This window comes from Dermacentor andersoni, chromosome 6 (assembly GCF_023375885.2).
Source record: "Dermacentor andersoni chromosome 6, qqDerAnde1_hic_scaffold, whole genome shotgun sequence".
NCBI lineage: Eukaryota > Metazoa > Arthropoda > Arachnida > Ixodida > Ixodidae > Dermacentor > Dermacentor andersoni.
Genome location: NC_092819.1, coordinates 9,999,854 through 10,017,492, shown reverse-complemented (window position 1 = coordinate 10,017,492; position 17,639 = coordinate 9,999,854). Strand labels below are relative to the sequence as shown.

Below are 17,639 nucleotides of genomic sequence, written 5' to 3'. Positions count from 1 at the left end.
GTATTTTTGGCGATTATTGTTACCTAGAACAGAAGGAGTCAACCAGTCTATCACTGGATAATTAAGATCACAGGCCAAAACGAGTGTGGCATTCGGGAACGTAATTATGTGTGACCTGTTCGATAGCATCGTTGAAAAGATCAACAAAATCGGGCTGGCTATCGGGAGGTCGGTAGAGCGAACCAATAACACAAAGCCCGTGACAGTGACGCGTAGCAATCCAAATAATTTCAAGCGGCGTGTGAACAGGTATAAAAGACGGCTCAAATTCCATTTAACAGCAATTATTACGCCACCTACCCACCGACACTTTTCGGTCTCTGCGAAAAACAACAAATGACTTCGGCAACGACAGTTCATTGTCAGCAATATGCTCGGTGAGCCACGTTTCTGTACCGATGATGATATCAGCATCACACGCGTGTATCAGTGTTTTCAAGATATCAGTTTTGTGAAGTTCCAAGCAAAATTTGTCCCAGTAGCAGAATGAGAGCAGGTGTTGCTCGAATAGTGGGCCACCAGGATATTAAGCTGAAACTGAATCAAAAACCGTAAAAAAAAACTTTTTTTTCTTGCGCAAGATGGAAGTGAACCGGAAACGTTACGGCTTGTTAAGCAAGACATGCTTTTAGCTCCCACTGTCAGCGACCTTCAAGAGACCTTGAGCGAGCCGTTGTCAGATGGGAAGAGGACTTGGCACCTTTGAAGGGGCCGTGTCCATGAGCTTACATGTACTCATCAACCCAGAATCATTCGATACATTGAACCCGGCTCTCCACCTCAACCCGGGTTGACTGGGCGGGGGGCTTTGGTTCGGGACAACGGTCCTTCCCGGACAAGGGGACTGTTGCGGTGCAGCGCAACTGAGTTACACCACTCAACACACCAACAGCCATGTCGGTCTTACAGGACACAAGCCTGACTGACCCTCGGACTGCCTTGAGGCAAAAGAGCCCAAGGCATACAACCATGGAGAGCACCAAAGCCGTCCGCGGAGCAGCGCAACCACACGAGGGTGCGCCACCACCGGTTACAGCTCTGGCTTCCACTGAGCCAAACAAAACCCCGTAGATCGACTGGCACACACGGCCGAGTCGAGCGACCTTAGGAGCATGCATCATCACTTAATGGATAGCTTTCCACCTGACTCCCCAAAAATCCCGGCAGGACGAGCCCACACTTAGAGAAACTTCTTCTCGCCCAAGCGGTGCCGCTCCAGGGTGAAATGGAACCAGACCTCCTTCCGTGCTTTCGCAAGCACGTCGTGAAGGCCCGGCGCCCGGCGCCCGACCCCCGAAAACTGCCTCGCGGCGTGCCAACCAAACTTGGTATGAGCACTCGGCAAGAAGCAGGAACTGGTTGACCGCCTGATTAGGCAAAGGATGCAAAAATCGAACTGTCTGATGAGGAACGCCTGGGAGATTAAAAAGACTAGCAATCCTTCGGAGAAGAGGTGCAGGAAGGAAACATTGCATAAAGGTATGAACCGAGTCCTCACGAGCGCCACAGAATGGGCACACCCCACGAGCCGGGACGGCTGTGAAGGGCCTCAAGTAAAACTCTTGCTTAGGCTAGTTGGTTCATGCTTGAAGTAGTAAAGGCAAGGCGCAGAAGACCAGGACTCGAGAAGAAGAACACAAACGACAGGACCAGCGCCCGGACCAGCGCTGGTCCTGTGGTTTGTGTTCTTCTCGAGTCCTGGTCTTCTGCGCCTTGCCTTTACTACTTCAAATGTGAAGGGCCTGTAGCTCAACGTCAGGCACCCTCGCGCCAAGCGGTACATGAACGTAGCTCGCCTAGCGTCGAGGAAACTAGCCGTGATGAGCTCCCAGTTTGGCCTGTGAATGGACAGGTCATACATTTGGCAATGCGGGGGGAGGCCTGGGGTGAGGGTATCTACGTCTTGGAGTGGAGTTGAAACTACGTCGATGTCGGGGCGAACCGTGCGGAGGCTTACCAAAGAGTTGGCAGCCGCCGCATAAATGGTGGACGGGAACCTGAGCGAGGCACACAATAGGAAAATGTGCTTTGCGAAAACAAGCGAAGTCGGGTGCTAAGAAAAAAAGGAAGTAAAGCTTCGAGTCAGGAGCATATCCGAGTTAAGAGTGACCTGGGTCCATCTGACGTGTAGTGCAGTAGCCACGATACCCAGGTCGGGAATTCCGAGTCCTCCCTTATCCCTGGGCAACTTAAGCACCCGCCTGACCACACAACTTGAGCACACAACCATTTGTCCCCTTCCAGAGGAAGCGAAAGAGAACCCTCTCCAAGATAAACTTGGTTCGGGTTGGAACAGGAGACACACACGCCACACACGTCAGAAAAGAAAACAGAAGTGAGCGAAGAATTGTCGCTCGAGCAGTCAGTGGTGCGGGCAAACGGTTGACGAACTTGAAGAAGGTGGTCCAAGCGTGGTCCAAACGTTGCAGCTGGCGTCGTTATTATTGAGGTAGTGTAAGGTGTAGGGTTGTGATATATATCTTGTGAAAGAATATTAAACGAGACGCTTTCCTTCTTCTTTCTAGTGCTGCAAGGTCAAGGCTGTCTTCGATGAACCTAGCAGCTTTGTTTTGTAATGATTCATGCCTCTTGATGAGGTATGCTTGATGAGGGTTCCAAATAACGGAACAGTATTCAAGTTTGGATCGAACTGTTGAGTTGTAGGCAAGAAGTTTTGTGTCCTCATTAGCTTGGCGAAGTGTGCGTCGGAGGAAGCCAAGGGTCCGATTTGATTTTCCCTATAGCCAGTCAATTTGTGTGTTGCAAGTCAGATTAGAAGTTAAATGAACACCTAAATATTTAAATGACTCAACTGGTTCAATTACCTCATTATTTATTGTATAAGTGTGCGACGAAATGTTATTACAAGTAGTGAACCACGTTAATTTAGTGTTCTTAATATTAATATTCATCTGCCAATCGTGGCAACACTCATTTCATTTCTGCAATTCATTGTCTAATTCTTCGCAATCGCTATGGTCAGTAACTTAACGATAAATAACGCAATCGTCATCAAATAGACGAATTTCTGAGTTTATACCAATGTGAATATCGCTAATAAAAACTAAAAACAACGTTGGCCCCAATACTGAGCCCTGGGCTACACCAGACGTGACAGGCTCAAAGCCGGACATAACGCTTTCAAGCAGTACCGCTTGGCGCCTATCACATAAATACTCTTTAACCCAATCAACGACTTTATTTTGTACTTGAAGAAGACTCATTTTATATATCAAACGTTTATGGCCCACCCTGTCGCAGGCTTTTTCAAAGTCAATGAAGAATGTATCAGTTTCTGTAGGTAATGCAGGTAGGTGTGAATTTCAGTAGTTAGCTCGAAAAGCCGTGTCTCACAAGAGCGCCCCCGTTGAAAGCCATGTTGGTTTGAAAATAAAATTTTGTTTTCGACCATATATTCCATAATTTGACATGACAAAATGTGTTCTAACAGCTTGCAAGCGACAGATGTCAAGGACATTGGGCGATAATTTGTCATTTCGTTCTTATCACCTGTTTTAAATATCGGCACTACGTGAGCAAGTTTCCATTAATCAGGGATTTGAGTCCTATCTAACGATTGCTGGAAAAAGAGTGCAAGTTTAAGTGCCGAGTAATGCTCAGTAAGTTTTAGTAATTTTGTGCTAATACCATCGGGACCAGGACTTGAGTATGCTGGAAAATGTTCGATAGCTTTTTCAACTCCACTAGAGGTTATGATTATACGAGGCATTGGAGAGGCATCACAACCAGGTGTACTGCTTATTATTGCTCCTTCCGTGAATTTAAGGGGAGTTGTCAGTAATGTAAGATAAGTCATTCACTGCCCATGAACTTCCCGACGATAACTTCGAACATTGTCCCGGTTCATAAAAATGAACCCAGATAGGGTAATCAATTGCACGCCTACATTGCAAAGTCCTTGAACACGTAATGTGTACAAGCATATTCTGACACCTCGAAATCAATAAATTTTTCTTTGAATACCAACACGGATTTCGATCAGGGCGTTCATGCGTGACGCAATCGTCAGAGTTCTCCCGCGATACATATTTTTTGCTCTCATTCGATAAAAGGTTTTACATTCGACTTAATTTTCAGAAGGCGTTTAATAAGGTCTCCCATCCTCTTATTTTGCACTGGCTATCTTTCCTTGGCTTGCTTACTAATGTCCTTTCGTGGCTGTATAATTATCTAGCAGGTCGTTTTGAAAAAGTAGTTAAGAGGAAGCTTTAACTCGGGTGCTCCTATCTAAATACGTGTAAGAGGACAATTTGTTTATCTCGACAGCCACTGCACTAAATTTGACGAAGTTTGTTGCATTTCAAATAAAAACTTATAATCTAGTGAATGTTGGTTTCGAATTTTCATTTAAATTGTCAATCTTTTATTAAAAATTGGCAAAATTTTTGAATTTTCAGAAAGCGAAACTATCAAGTTTACAACTCTGTAACTAAGCAAGGAAGGGTGATATCACAATTCTGCGAATTCCATCTAATAGTACATCTAAAGCGGGCAAAATTGATATGTAACACATGAATATGAAATAATTTAGTAATATAGAAATACAGCTTTTTTCAGAACCCTTGTACGCAGCGTAAGAAATTCACGTAGAACATAAATTGGCATACTGAATTTGTCCCCTTTGAATGATCTAATGGAAGCCGTTTACAGAACCGCAATATCTGTTCTTGTTCCAGGGCTATTAATTCATAAACTTCGCGCATCTATATTTTTCGAACATGCAAATTCTTTAAAATTCTTTTAAAAAAGTTCGCGCCCCAAATTGAAATTTTGCTTCCCACAGTCATTATAATTTAAATCTCTCTCAAATGCAAAAAAAAATCATTAAAATCGGTCGAGGGGTTATCTCAGAAAAGCGTTTTTGCGTTTTACATGTATTTGAATAGGCTGCATCGGAGTTGGGCATGAGCTAAAGCTTTCTCTTAACGGTGATCAATCTCTTCACGTTTCAGTATATATCTTCGGGTGTTATACAGGGGATTGTTCTGGGTCCACCTTTATTTTTAGTTTACGTTACTGACATTGGGGAAGGTACAACTTCTGAATCAGCATTTTACGGAGGCGACTGCCTAGGGAAGTTAAGGACGGGGCAGAGCTACAAATATTTATATTTTCTGCATTACTGCTGTTAAAGTGGCTTATGTCGCTAAATACGTCAGAAATGTAATTACGTTCGTTTTTCATGCAAACGGAAACCAATATGCTCCACCTAATAAACAATGAGAGAAATCGGAAGTAAACCAGGCAACATATTTCTAACATTTTCCTATGACCTAAAATGGAATGCTCAAACATAGACGCTACAACTTTACACGTCGGCGGCTCCTTGAATTCTATCAAAAGAAACTTTAAATATTTCCTTTAAGCAGCAAAGGATCTTCTTTACAAAACTAACATTTGACCAATACTTGAATATACATCCATAATTTGGGATCCGCATATGCAATCTTCAAGGCCTTGGGAAAAGGCCTTGAAGCATTATAGGACAGCGTAGCCCGATTCACGACTAAAGCATACAAACTCCCAAGCAGCGTCACTGAGATAAAGAAGCAACTTAACCGGCCTGACCTGTCTACCCGACGCGCTTTCATCGGCTTTATTTCTTTCGGGACATACTTCTATAATGATTCGCAGAGATCACACTCCGACGTATGTTTCACTACGCCGTGACCACCCATTAAAGATTAACGCAATAGCTTCACGAACCTTTGCTGATCAATATGCTTTTTTTTCCGCGTACAATAATTCGGTGGAATAAATTACCCATTGACGTCGTTCAAGTTACACGTGACTCAGATTTCTGTGACGCGCTAAACTATCATATGCAGTTACTGTCACAGCAGAATAGTTCTGTGTGCACCCTGTTCGTAGTGTTTTTGTGTGCATCTATAATGTAGCGTTCTTATGCACAAATTATCTGTAATTTTTTCTTTCCCTTTTCTATCATCCGTATGTTACGTACCTTTCTGGCCTCTTTTTTTAATTGTGGTCCGTACAATCAAGACTGTGTGTTAGGTTCCACGAACCACGCGTTTGGATCTCTACCATGCACTCCGATGCAAAGCACTGTCCCACTTGGTGCAGACAGAAAGTTGGTATTGTTGTTGCAACCCCTTTATGCAATGCCATCGGACGAAATGTAGATAACGAATAAAGAAAGAAAATAAATAACTGTGATCGTTTGAAATTGGTGAACGTAAAATAGTTATACGGTGGTAGGAGACCTGTGTAATATCGCTATATAGAATGAAAGAGCGCTTTATAGCTGGGCGCTTACTTTTAATCGCATTGGTGTGTAAACTGAAATAGATACGACAAAAAAGGTGTGTTGTTTTGAGGTATGCTGCTACGATGCGATTTTCCCCTTTTTTTTTTTGCAACTATACTTGCAGCCTAAGAACAGCACTCATACATTTTTAAGCCTTTTCGTTAAGCTCAGGGGTACCATTTAGTTCTGTTTCATGATATATCTTTATTCATTGATGCGATGTTAAGGTAAAATATTATTTTTATATTATGCAAACGAACATATACCGGTTCAAACATAGTTGAACCGTTATTTTTTCGTTCTGTATTTGAACCGGAACTGATCTGTTTTTGCTAAACCGGAACGAAAAAAAAATTTTCTTCGGCACTCGGTGGGTCACATGGCAGGCGATTCACCAGCTTGACATACGAGCAAGGAAACTTGCCAATTTTGGGCAGAACGTAAGGCACGTCCAGGAGCCGCTCAAAGTAGTCAATCATCAGGGGTGCTACCTCAGCAGCGTAGCTGGCCTGGTCCGCTTCCTCGGGCCGCGTCCAGACGGACACCTGGAAACACACGACGGCAAAGGTGATCACGCTTCATCAAGACCGCACTAAGGCAGGACACGGCGTTTGTGCCTTTCCGAAAATCGCAGGCAGGCTACAAAGAGCGCGACACTATCGCACCCGACGCAAGCATACTCGTCAATGTCACTTCAAAGTAACACGTGTACCGTTGAGAGCACGTTGTTTGCAGTAATATAAAACTAAATGAACGCGTTCGATCAAGCTATCCTTTAATATGACGAAGCAAGTCTGTATATATCAGAATACATGTACCGTATATATTGATTTCGTTGTGTTCCGTGTTATGTTTAGTGAGCGTCTTTATGCCCTAGTATATGAAAGCTGGCACAACGGTTCTCAAAATAACTTTGCAGTAAAGCTACTGCTTTCAGACTTGGATGAAAATTCAATACAGTAACGAAGTTTCGCACATGGCACACTATATCAAACTGATCCTGAAAAAGGAAACGATTATATTACTGGATTCTATATCCCACCCGCTGCGCCCATTCGAGTGATTCTAGTGGTAACGTGGAACATAGGCGGTGTAACCGGCTTACGAAGCGCGACATGAAATGGTTTTGCAAAATAATTGAAAAATTACACAGCCCTCGTGTATGTCTCACCTTTCCATTTCTAGTAGCAGTGTAGTTGCTGATCATGAAGGCGAGTGTGTAGGTTGACATCTTGATGCTCGTCATAAAGTGATCAGCCACGTATCCGCCCGTTCTGCGAAGGTAGCGCTGAATGTATTCATACGCACACAAAAATAATGAAACGTTCCCATGCAACCTACCGGGTCATTCCGCGTGTAAAATACGGCATAACTAAAACCCAGGAGCTAGTTCGCCATGAATCTCAATCGCCGCAGTTATAAAATCGAAGCCTTGTAGAAGCTGAAGGTCGACAAGGCTTCGGCACAAAAGATGTACGTCGACCAACCATATTTAAGCAGAGTCAACGAAAACTCCGCTGGCAGCGATCGCATACACAAGTACATCAGCCCTGTTCGTCAGGGATACATCATATATAGTAGAAGTAAACTCAGCTTCGGAAAGACAGGAAAGTTGTTATAATTAGAACACGGTTTTATTTTTTTCCGAGTTCCTTTGATTTTCGTATGTCTGGTTTTCCATTTCGAAGGCCGTCAGCCAGCTCATCTCGATGCGCGGCGAAGTTTCCCGCAGACCAAACTTCGCAGTTATATAGAAAACATTGTCCTTGAGGGCTCCGGAAATCGCATTTATCGGAACTCGCATATATATATATATATATATATATATATATGTATGTATATATATATATACAACAACACCAAGAAAGGGGGAAATTAGTTGTACTCAGTAATTCAATTAAAGAAATTATAAATTAATGGAAATGAAAACGGATGAAAAAACTGGCCGCAGGTGCGGAACGATCCCACATCTTCGCATTGCGCACGCGATGCTTTTACCAGTCGCATTCCGAAACTGTTACAGCCCAACATGGAAATGAAAAAAAACCAGCCGTGCCTGCCAGAAGAAGGAAGAGAGCGCTGCTTCCAACTGATTCTGGTGGCAGATTGCACGAAATATATAGCAACTAGAAAGCATCAACACGGAGCACCTTGTTCCTTCTTCTGGCCGGCTCGGCTTGTTTCTTCAATTCCGTGTTGCGCTGTACCAGTTTCAGAATGCAATATCAACTCGCCCAATCATCCACTTTCTGGGGTATTTATATTTTGCTGCTAGAACTAATCTTTGAACTGTCGTGCGTGTTCGTGTGCGTGTGCGTGTGCGTGTGTGTGTGTGTGTGTGTGTGTGTGTGTGTGTGTGCGTGAGAGAGAGAGAGAGAGACGACGATCTTTTTTTATCACTGGATGCAAACAAAGAGAAATTGTACAGCTTAAATTTATCGCTACATCTAGTTTTAGGAATGTGATATAAGACGTCATTGCACTCAGGTAAACTAATGTAGCCGTGCAATACACAGCCTCCTCCTGATTGAAGCCGTATTCATAGAAGCACGCTGTTACATTGCTCTGCAGGCAGAGAAGTTTGGTCAACAATAAAGTACCAAGGTGCACACGAAACCTCATTCGAATTGAACGGAAAACAGGCGCGGGACATCTCTTACAGTCTAGACTGCGGGCGAGGACTTACGGCGTCGCCATCTGTAGGAAGCGTCTCCCTTGCGTAGTATGAGGGATCACGCGGCGCGTTCCTCACAGGTTTCGCTTACGGCGATCAATAAAAACATCACGCGGCAGCCCTCCTGGACATTTCTGTAAGTACTCGCAAAACGAGGGAAGTTTTTACTGTCGAAATAATAGTATTGGGCAAACAGAAAGCGGAGAATCGTTTACAGACGCTATCTCTCTACCGAATACGTACAGTGAACGCCACTGAGCGCGGTCGCCGCGATGGAGTCTCTCGAACCGACATCTTGCGTGAAAGGTAGGCAAACGCTGTGAGCAAACCATGCAAAATATGTTCTTATAGTGGCTGGCTGTATAACTAAATGGAGTATAACAGAATGAGGCCTCAATGCAGTGATCGCACGAGTTCGTGGTGACCGACTGCGCGCCTGCATCTATGTACGCGCACAATCTTTCCCTTTCGCTGCGAGCGCGTTTTCGCATCGTGCCGTGAGCTTTAGGCAGCAGCATATGAGCATTTGACAGCACATAAGCAACCATCGTTGCGTGGAAACTGTAGGAGCTGTTCAAAAATAATTTCGTTATAGCTACGGAATTCAATACCTACATGGGCGACCTGGGATGTCCCGCCGCGATGATTCAATCTTTTTTTTTTCTAACGTCCTGGGCGTTTAAATGCCATTATTTCTCAAGTTTCCTCGCACTGTATGTTTATCGGTCTTTTCAGCGAGCTTCGTTTGTTTAATCGAGTACATTTCATTGTTTGGTGCTACACAAGCGTGAGCATATATCATGCCTCTTTTTATGTGCCTTTTATGGTTCCCTTTCCATTACTGTGAACTTGCCATTATCTAGAATCAACAAGTCCATAGACCAAAACTTCATGACATTAGCCGGGCAGCGCGCGGGCGAGCGTCTCAGTGTGCGCTTTGTGCTACTCACCGAACATCGTAGCCCCGACGCCATATTAGAAATCTTCCTCGCGTGTGTGCTTGCTGCACACTCGAGTTGTAGCCGGCGGCTGTCTGCCTGTTCTAACTTTCGCGAGCCAAGCTTCACGCAGCTTCTTGTCCTGCGGCTACGTGTAAATAAGGCTGACACCGGACTCCGTTGCGTACGTTCGGCACTGCGGCACCGAGCAGTAGGCTACCATGCTGCACGCCTCCAAAGGCAGCCACTACCATTAGTGCTTTCAAATGTTGTCAAGCAGACACCGAAGGCGGGAAAACCTCGCCACTTAATCAGAACTGCAGCACAGGTCGGACTTTAAACTTTCGTTTTCAGCTCGCTTCGGCGCTTCCGAAGCAGCCGACGCAGCCGCTGTGTCCACGTGATCCCTCATGCCACGTCATGCCTACAGCGGCGCCAGCTTATCTAGTGGTGGAGCTCGCCCAAAATACAATACACCTAGTGCTCTACCTATGGGCGGCTCCCGGTAAATTTTAGTACACGCGTGCAAAATCAGTTGCTCGGCGCCACGACCGCCTTTTGGAGTTCGGCGCCAGGTACATGACTCCTCTTACGCCGAGATTTGTCTATGCTGCCTCGTTTGGTGTTGCACCATACATTGATTTTGCTGGTTAGAGATAAACATTCGAATGTGCGCAAAAATCCACAGCAAAGCTAGCGGTGCGAACAGCGATAGCGCAGTAGCATGCACTGCTTCGTAACGCGTCCATACAGAGCATTCACACCCTGCCGTTCATCTTCTGAGCATCATCGCAGTGTGGTGGCTGCTCTACTACTTACGACACCATGACAAGTTCCTAAGTCGTCTTCAGTCGATTTGACACTGAAGCGATTCAGGCCAGCCATAGCCCCGGAGAGCGACCAGTGGCCCCGACAATACTCGGCTTCCTGTTCGTTTGGCGTTATCCCGCCGGGAAGCGCCGTGTTCGACCCGGCGCTAATCTTACCCGCTTTCGCCGCACGTGCACACAATATCTTGCGGAGCTTAGACGGGATTCTGACTTAGAGGCGTTCAGTCGTAATCCCACGGATGCATGGTAGCTTCGCACCACTGGTCTCTCGACCAAGCAGGTGAAGCAAGTGTCCGAATCTGCGGTTCCTCTCGTACTGAGCAGAATTACTATCGCAACGACCGGTCATCAGTGGGGTAAAACTAACCTGTCTCACGACTGTCTAAACCCAGCTCACCTTCCCTATTAGTGGGTGAACAATGCAACGCTTGGCGAATTCTGCTTCGCAATGATAGGAAGAGCCGACATCGAAGGATCAAAAAGCGACGTCGCTAGGAACGCTTGGCCGCCACAAGTCAGTTATCCATGTGGTAACTTTTCTGACACCTCTTGCTTAAAACTCTTAAAGCCAAAAGGATCGAGGGGTCCCGCTTTCACGGTCTCGAATCGTACTGAAATTCAAGATCAAGCAAGCATTTGTCCTTTTGCTCAACGCGAGGTTCCTGTCCTCGCTGAGATCGCCATAGGACACCTGCGTTACCGTTTGACAGATGTACCATCCGCTAGCACTGCAGTGCTATTATAAGTCATACTTTACATGCTAAGGCGAAGGTATTTTGTGGTCACTGATACTAAAATGCAGACAGAACATTAGTTCCACGTATCGGTCATTGCAACACCGCAGCAGAGGTTTCTTAGGTGTTCGAGTGTTTCTTTTCTCCATGTAGAGTAAAATTTCCATTGATTGAGACATTTTTTCTCTTCCTTTCTAAACATGTCTTAATGTAAAGAGGACTTTGTGTCCTCGTTACAACCACTGTTTGTCTCGTCCCTGTTAGTGTCTTCCAGGACAGAGCGCAAGGAAAATGAAAGTCCTAATGTCCCTAGATATAGGGAAATCTTCCTAGGGTTGGCAGCACTGTCCGCCAGATCCATTTTGCAAGTTACTGCGAAACTAATCCAGCTTTAACCCCCCTGACAGTCACCAGTGGCGTTAAGGACAGGAAACGCTCGGACTGCGAGTGTCTTGCACATTAAGCAAGTGCGCCGTCAGGAGCAACGAAAGGATTGCGGCACTCCTGGTACAAAGTCGGCCATCTTAGTCACGTCGAATGAAAGCCTATGCAGAACCTTGCTTTCTGAACCACATGTGAGGATCGCTACACGAAACATTTCATCATACGGGATCAGGAGGAAAAGAAGGAAGAAAAGGTAGGAAGGTCAATCAGACGCACGTCCGGTTTGCTACCCTACACAGGGCAAGAGGTTTATGAGAAATAAAGAAAGGAGAGGAAGCAAACATGCGGTTAAGCAATGACCACAGAGTGCAACTTTTTCACCAGCATGAGTTAACGGGTGTTACGTCTCAACACGACCAAAGGCATTAATTAGACGTTCACCACGAAGCAATCCCACCCATTCATCATCGCCTATACAGAAGTCAACGCAGCGTTGACACCGCCTGTTGACGGGCCAACAAAAGACCCCTCTACCTGCACCTGACCGCCTGAACTAATGATGAAAGGGGCCAAACTCGAATGCTACCGTGGTAACGGCTTCGACCTCGGATTCCCAGATTGCTACGCGCTTGCTAAATATGCAGGGGCGAAAGTACAACATCGGAGGTGCAGTTCGGCTGAACGGTGCGATATCATGGGCAGAATATTTCCACCAATTCGACGATTGTGATTGGCCCCGACACAGTCATCAGATTCCCTAATTTAGTCTCTTAGGGGAGACGACGGTATTAAAAGCGGAGACCTTTCGTGCAGTTAAGAGTGCTGACGTGTCCTGATGTGAACTCAGACGTTTAATATGCTCCTACATGGAGTGGGCTCCCGTATCTGGAGCCAGTGTAAATAACGTACGACAAACCCATTTTCCTTCACTCCTAGAACTGGACGTACTCGGGCTTGGTGGATTCCTGGCCCAAACGCCACCTCGAGCCGCAACACGAGCCGCGTCTGCGACCGTAACAACTTCAGAAACAGGGATGCACATTGTCGGAGCGCATATTAAGCATAACCGCCTAAAGAGAAAGGCACCATCTGAAGAAAGAAAAAAAAAAAAGACGTTCAGATGCATTCAGGAAATTTGTGAACTTTGGATACTACTGTGACAGAATATTTCCTTGTTACAGCTTGGTTGAGCATGTGTGTGCGCCATGCACGTAGAAGCCAGTATACCGTGGCAAGGCGTTGCTTTAATCACTTCATCTTTGAAACAAGTGCGCAACGAAGGCTCATGAATTTTAGCGGACACATCGTAAACAATAAAGATGGTATCGCCAAACACGAAAGTCGACAATGCGATAATACAGTTAACGACATGAAAAGTCGCGTCAACAATGAAAATCAATAAAGTAAAGCCTATATATCATATATGTATCTATCGCACAACAATGTTACAACACACCGTATAATGCTGAATTTCGCGGACGGCTTTCATTCTTCAACATCGCATACCTGCAGCAGTAACACCTATGGTAACACGTAAGCTGCCAACCGGGCGCAATTTTCGTCATGCGTGCGCAGCGTTTACTCGCTGAACCTGTTCATTCCGCCTACCTGCCCTCGGAGCGAACCAGGGGCATAGTGGATATGGAGTGGTATGCCTCGGGCCTGACCACCACCACGGAAAAAGTCGCCTTCATGTCCGGCTCGTCGAAGCACGGGAACGCCTCACGGGCGAACGTCGGCTCGAAGAATGTCACCAAGAGGTGCCTGCGAACGCCCACAGAGAGGAGCTTTAACCCAGCAGGCAGCGAGTAGCAACAACCAGGCTAGTTGGTGCTCGATGGTACTGTAAATCACAGCGCGCACTGGGACAAGGACGGGAAAAAGAAAAATGAAGCAAGCACTGACTTTCAACTGTTTTTTTTTTTTTACTTCCAGTGAGTAACATACACGCACACGTGAAGAAGGGGGATAACCGAGGGGTCCGATATTTATAATTCATGTCATAAGAAGCTAACAAAGACACCAATGACAACACAGGGGAAATTACTTGTACTTACTAATTGAAATAAAGAAATTGTAAATTATTACAAATGAAAATGGATGAAAATAGAAATTGCCGCAGGTGGGGAACGATCCCACGTCTTCGCATTACGCGAGCGATGCTCTACCAATTGAGCTACCGCGGCGTCACCTTCCCATCCACTTCTGGGGTATTTATGCGTTACTACTTGAACTGACCGGTCCCACCCGCGGCGGAGGAGAGTCAGGTGTTAAGCACACCCCACACGTGGGCCGATCCCGAAGATAGTGCAATGCGAGGTCGACCCTCGCCGGAGGTGCAGTTCGCCATTAAGGGATCCACATACACAGCTTCGCTTGTGATCCTTCTTCACATAGTGAAAGGGCACTGCGATATATATACATATATATATATATATATATATATATATATATATATATATATATATATATATATATATATATATATATATATATATATATATATATTGCAGTTTAACAAGATATTTCCTGAACATTAGGAATAAATGTGCTCCTGTTAAATGTACTTCTGTGGTTCCGTTAACATGCGAGTTGGGCTGTTGAGCACAAGGTCACTGGTGTGATTCTTGCGGCTGAGGTGGTTACCATGCTAACAGCGTCGGAGGATGCAAAAGAGTTATACCACTTATACCCACTTGGTTATCAATGCTTAGCACCCCCCAATAGCCTTACTCACAAGCACCTTGCGGCTTTGGGACGTAAACCGCAGTATGCATTAACTAAATTGTCATTATTTCGTATAGAACACACCTGAATCATGAGAATTTGGTACTACCTCTTTGCCTCTGCCCATCAGAATACAGTGCTGGTTTTCCTGATGGGGGGGGGGGGGGGGCGGCTCTCTCGTTCATCTATGCTGTCGTTTCACCGATGAAACATTATCACGTCACGTCACAACGAGAGTAAGATGGCTCACTGCTTCCTGTCGGCCGAGGTGTAGTGGTACTTGTAGAACCCTCTGGTGTCACCCAGGCGTCCGCTGAACTGAATGTGCACGACGTACTTCTTGCCAGCCTCGAGACTGGAGGCCAGCGAGATGACAAGCAGACCACTGTCAGCGCCTTTCTCGATGCCAGTGACCGCCACCTGACTAAGAGGGCTGGACGCGTCCCATACCTGTGCCGAAGGGACGGCAAGCGCTGCGGCGATTCGGTCTGTTCTGGCTCACTCCAAACTTACTACAGCGACATTACTGCAAGGCGGTTACTGATTCAAAACATACGGATAAATCCGTAGCAAAACATGGCCGACAATAATTTTGCTAGATCCATTAAACAGTTAAGATGTACGAACACGGGTTTGTAAGTAACGCACTTAACACTACGCCCGCTGTTAGTTCACCCTTAGTTTGCGTGTTGTGTCAAAGGCAGTTTGCGTAATACATTTCAAAAATTTAGTATTTGAAAGCCAGGCGAAGCTATGAAAGAGTCGACGCAGGAACGAGTCAACACGTTCAGGCGACGCCAGACGAGCCACGCGCAGAAACGGTGAAAGGAGTGGAGCGGGTGAGAACAAGTTATTTGCTCATCGCAGTAAATGACTCAGATTTGACTGCTGCTCGTTTCACTCATTTTGTTATGGCAAGTCCTTCGAGTTTGTGTGCATTTAGTACATCGTACTATATTCTTTATACTTTGAGCGAGTTTTCTTTATATATATACATAATAAATCCTTAGCGCTATTTTCTCTCTGATCTTATCCTTCAATAACGGAAGCAGTTTTTCTAGTAAGTTACGTTATGTTTACTATATTTTTGACAGTATCTTGGCTTGGTGAACTGCTTAACTGACGAACGAACCATGTTACGGTATCTGATGGGACCCGCATTATAGATAATCGGTATACGTTGCACTAATCTGTTGTTTCTCCGTGCGTCCTTTGTTAGTTCACTTTTGTTAGCTTGCAACGATGGCCTTGGTTTTCGGCATACTTGTGCTTGTTGTGTAGGATCACCTTGCTAATATTATTTTTATGGTCCTAACTAAATTTGCGGCCGTTGCCCTGACGTAACCCAAGTCTGTAAATAACACTATTTATTGTGACGCCCTATTGTTCAATACATCGATCATGTCACCGTTTTTGTCGTTGATATTATGTCTATACTGTTTTCCGCTGTCTTCCATAAGTTCTCCTTTAAGGCATGGGTAGCTTACGACGTCCAGTAGTGCTGCAGAAAGGGCTTGAACTAAAGGCCTATTGCCAAATGAATACATTTCTTATGGTCAGGCCTGTTATCTGCAGTGATGTCTCGCATTGGTAAAAAGGAAAGCATTATAACTATTATTGTACGGCACTACTGCCTATATGATGCCGCAACCTCTATCTAATGTGACGGGCCAACCATCCTTCAAATTTCACTCAATCGCTGAGGATCCCGCGCGGCCGCTGCCGCAACCTTAATGAGCGTAGAGTTGGAAAGAAATGGAAGACAAGGTTAACCACACGTTGCAGCGCCTGGACATCAAAATCAGCCCGAAACAAGTGTCCCATCGCGTCGCAAAGTGCAATGACAAAGCACTGCCCTTCTAAAAGAGCGGCGATCACAGTCTGAGCAAGCCTATCAGTCAGTGAGGAAATTATGTTCTGCGAAAGCACCCCATTTTACAGGCACACTCGTATCCCGCACGTGAAACTTGGATGCCTCTGTCAGGAGATGATGAGAACTGGTTATTTGTTCATGCCCACGGACTGATCTGTAAAACTACTCGCGGCTCATCAAGGTGTCAGCGGATTGCTCTTCACGCGGAACCCTTGTGTATGTATTTATTTATTTATAATTTTATTTATAGATACTGCGATCTTAAACAAGAGCTTAGCAGCGTGGTACACGAGTAAGTTCACGAAACAATATATATACAAAAATGGGGAATTGCACTCAAAAATTCTTCAGACAAGCGCTTCACACAAGCGCAATTTAACCTCGCGAGGAATGTCATGGAAGGCTCAAATGCGCCGACATCACGAGCTATAGCAAACATCGCACTGCGCATCCCAGAGTAAACAACCCACAGAAAGTAAAGCAAGCCTAGGCAACAAAAGCAAACAGTCTTGTTGCCACACATGTGGGCTCTCCGACGACCTGTTCGTGCACGAAATCAGTGATTACACGTGCGTCACGAGTGCAGCTTTAAAACCACTGCCTGAGGCTCGAGCCACCGACTTTTCGACTCCCGAGGACATTAGCAGTTTGAGGTTACCGCGGCCGTATAAGGACACTAAAACGACTTCGCAATTTTTCTTATCACCTGCACTGCTGGTCCGGCGCCAGCCGAGGCCGCGGTGTAGTTGAACTTGCCGGTGTGCATGACCACAGTGCTGGTGTTCTGCACGCATCGTACACGCACGGCCACGGTGGCCGTGAAGGTGTCGTCGTCCGCGCCCGCCGAGCCTTCCGTCGTAGGCAGCTCCTCGGCCGCGAAGCGAGGCCGCATCTCGATGTCGTAGTGCTCGGGCAACAGGGCGCGGGGCAGGCGGCTGTTGCCGACCTGCGCCGACGTCCGGTGCCGCGCGCGGAGGAACGCCAGCGTGTCCTCGCGGAGCACCGACGTGTGCGCCAGGGGGCCGGGCCTGCGCGTGGAAGCCCGCGTCTCGGCCAACACGGTTTCTTAGCCAAACAAGGCAAAGGGCTCACAGGGAGCTGTAAACTCGATGTGATCAACAGCTACCCCAAAAGTGAAACCACAGCCTGGAACCAACCGCTTCGACAAAGGGACTTACCTTGGCAGGGCG

The 17,639-nt window shown here is 46.0% G+C and overlaps 1 protein-coding gene and 1 non-coding gene across 3 annotated transcripts in view; both read right to left on the bottom strand.

Moving 5' to 3' along the window:
* Positions 1–17,639, bottom strand: part of LOC126521523 (aminopeptidase N-like) — a 65,669-nt gene that overhangs the window by 37,115 nt on the left and 10,915 nt on the right. For both annotated transcript variants that reach the window (XM_055065806.2, XM_055065807.1), the window contains 5 exons: positions 17,156–17,477; positions 14,827–15,026; positions 13,458–13,613; positions 7,461–7,563; positions 6,714–6,834 (listed from right to left, as the gene is read on the bottom strand). In XM_055065806.2, coding sequence (XP_054921781.1) covers positions 6,714–6,834; positions 7,461–7,563; positions 13,458–13,613; positions 14,827–15,026; positions 17,156–17,477 — 902 coding nt within the window. The remainder of the gene's footprint in view (positions 1–6,713; positions 6,835–7,460; positions 7,564–13,457; positions 13,614–14,826; positions 15,027–17,155; positions 17,478–17,639) is intronic.
* On the bottom strand, positions 13,964–14,035 carry TRNAT-CGU (transfer RNA threonine (anticodon CGU)). Its single transcript has one exon. It is a non-coding gene; the product is annotated as a tRNA-Thr (tRNA).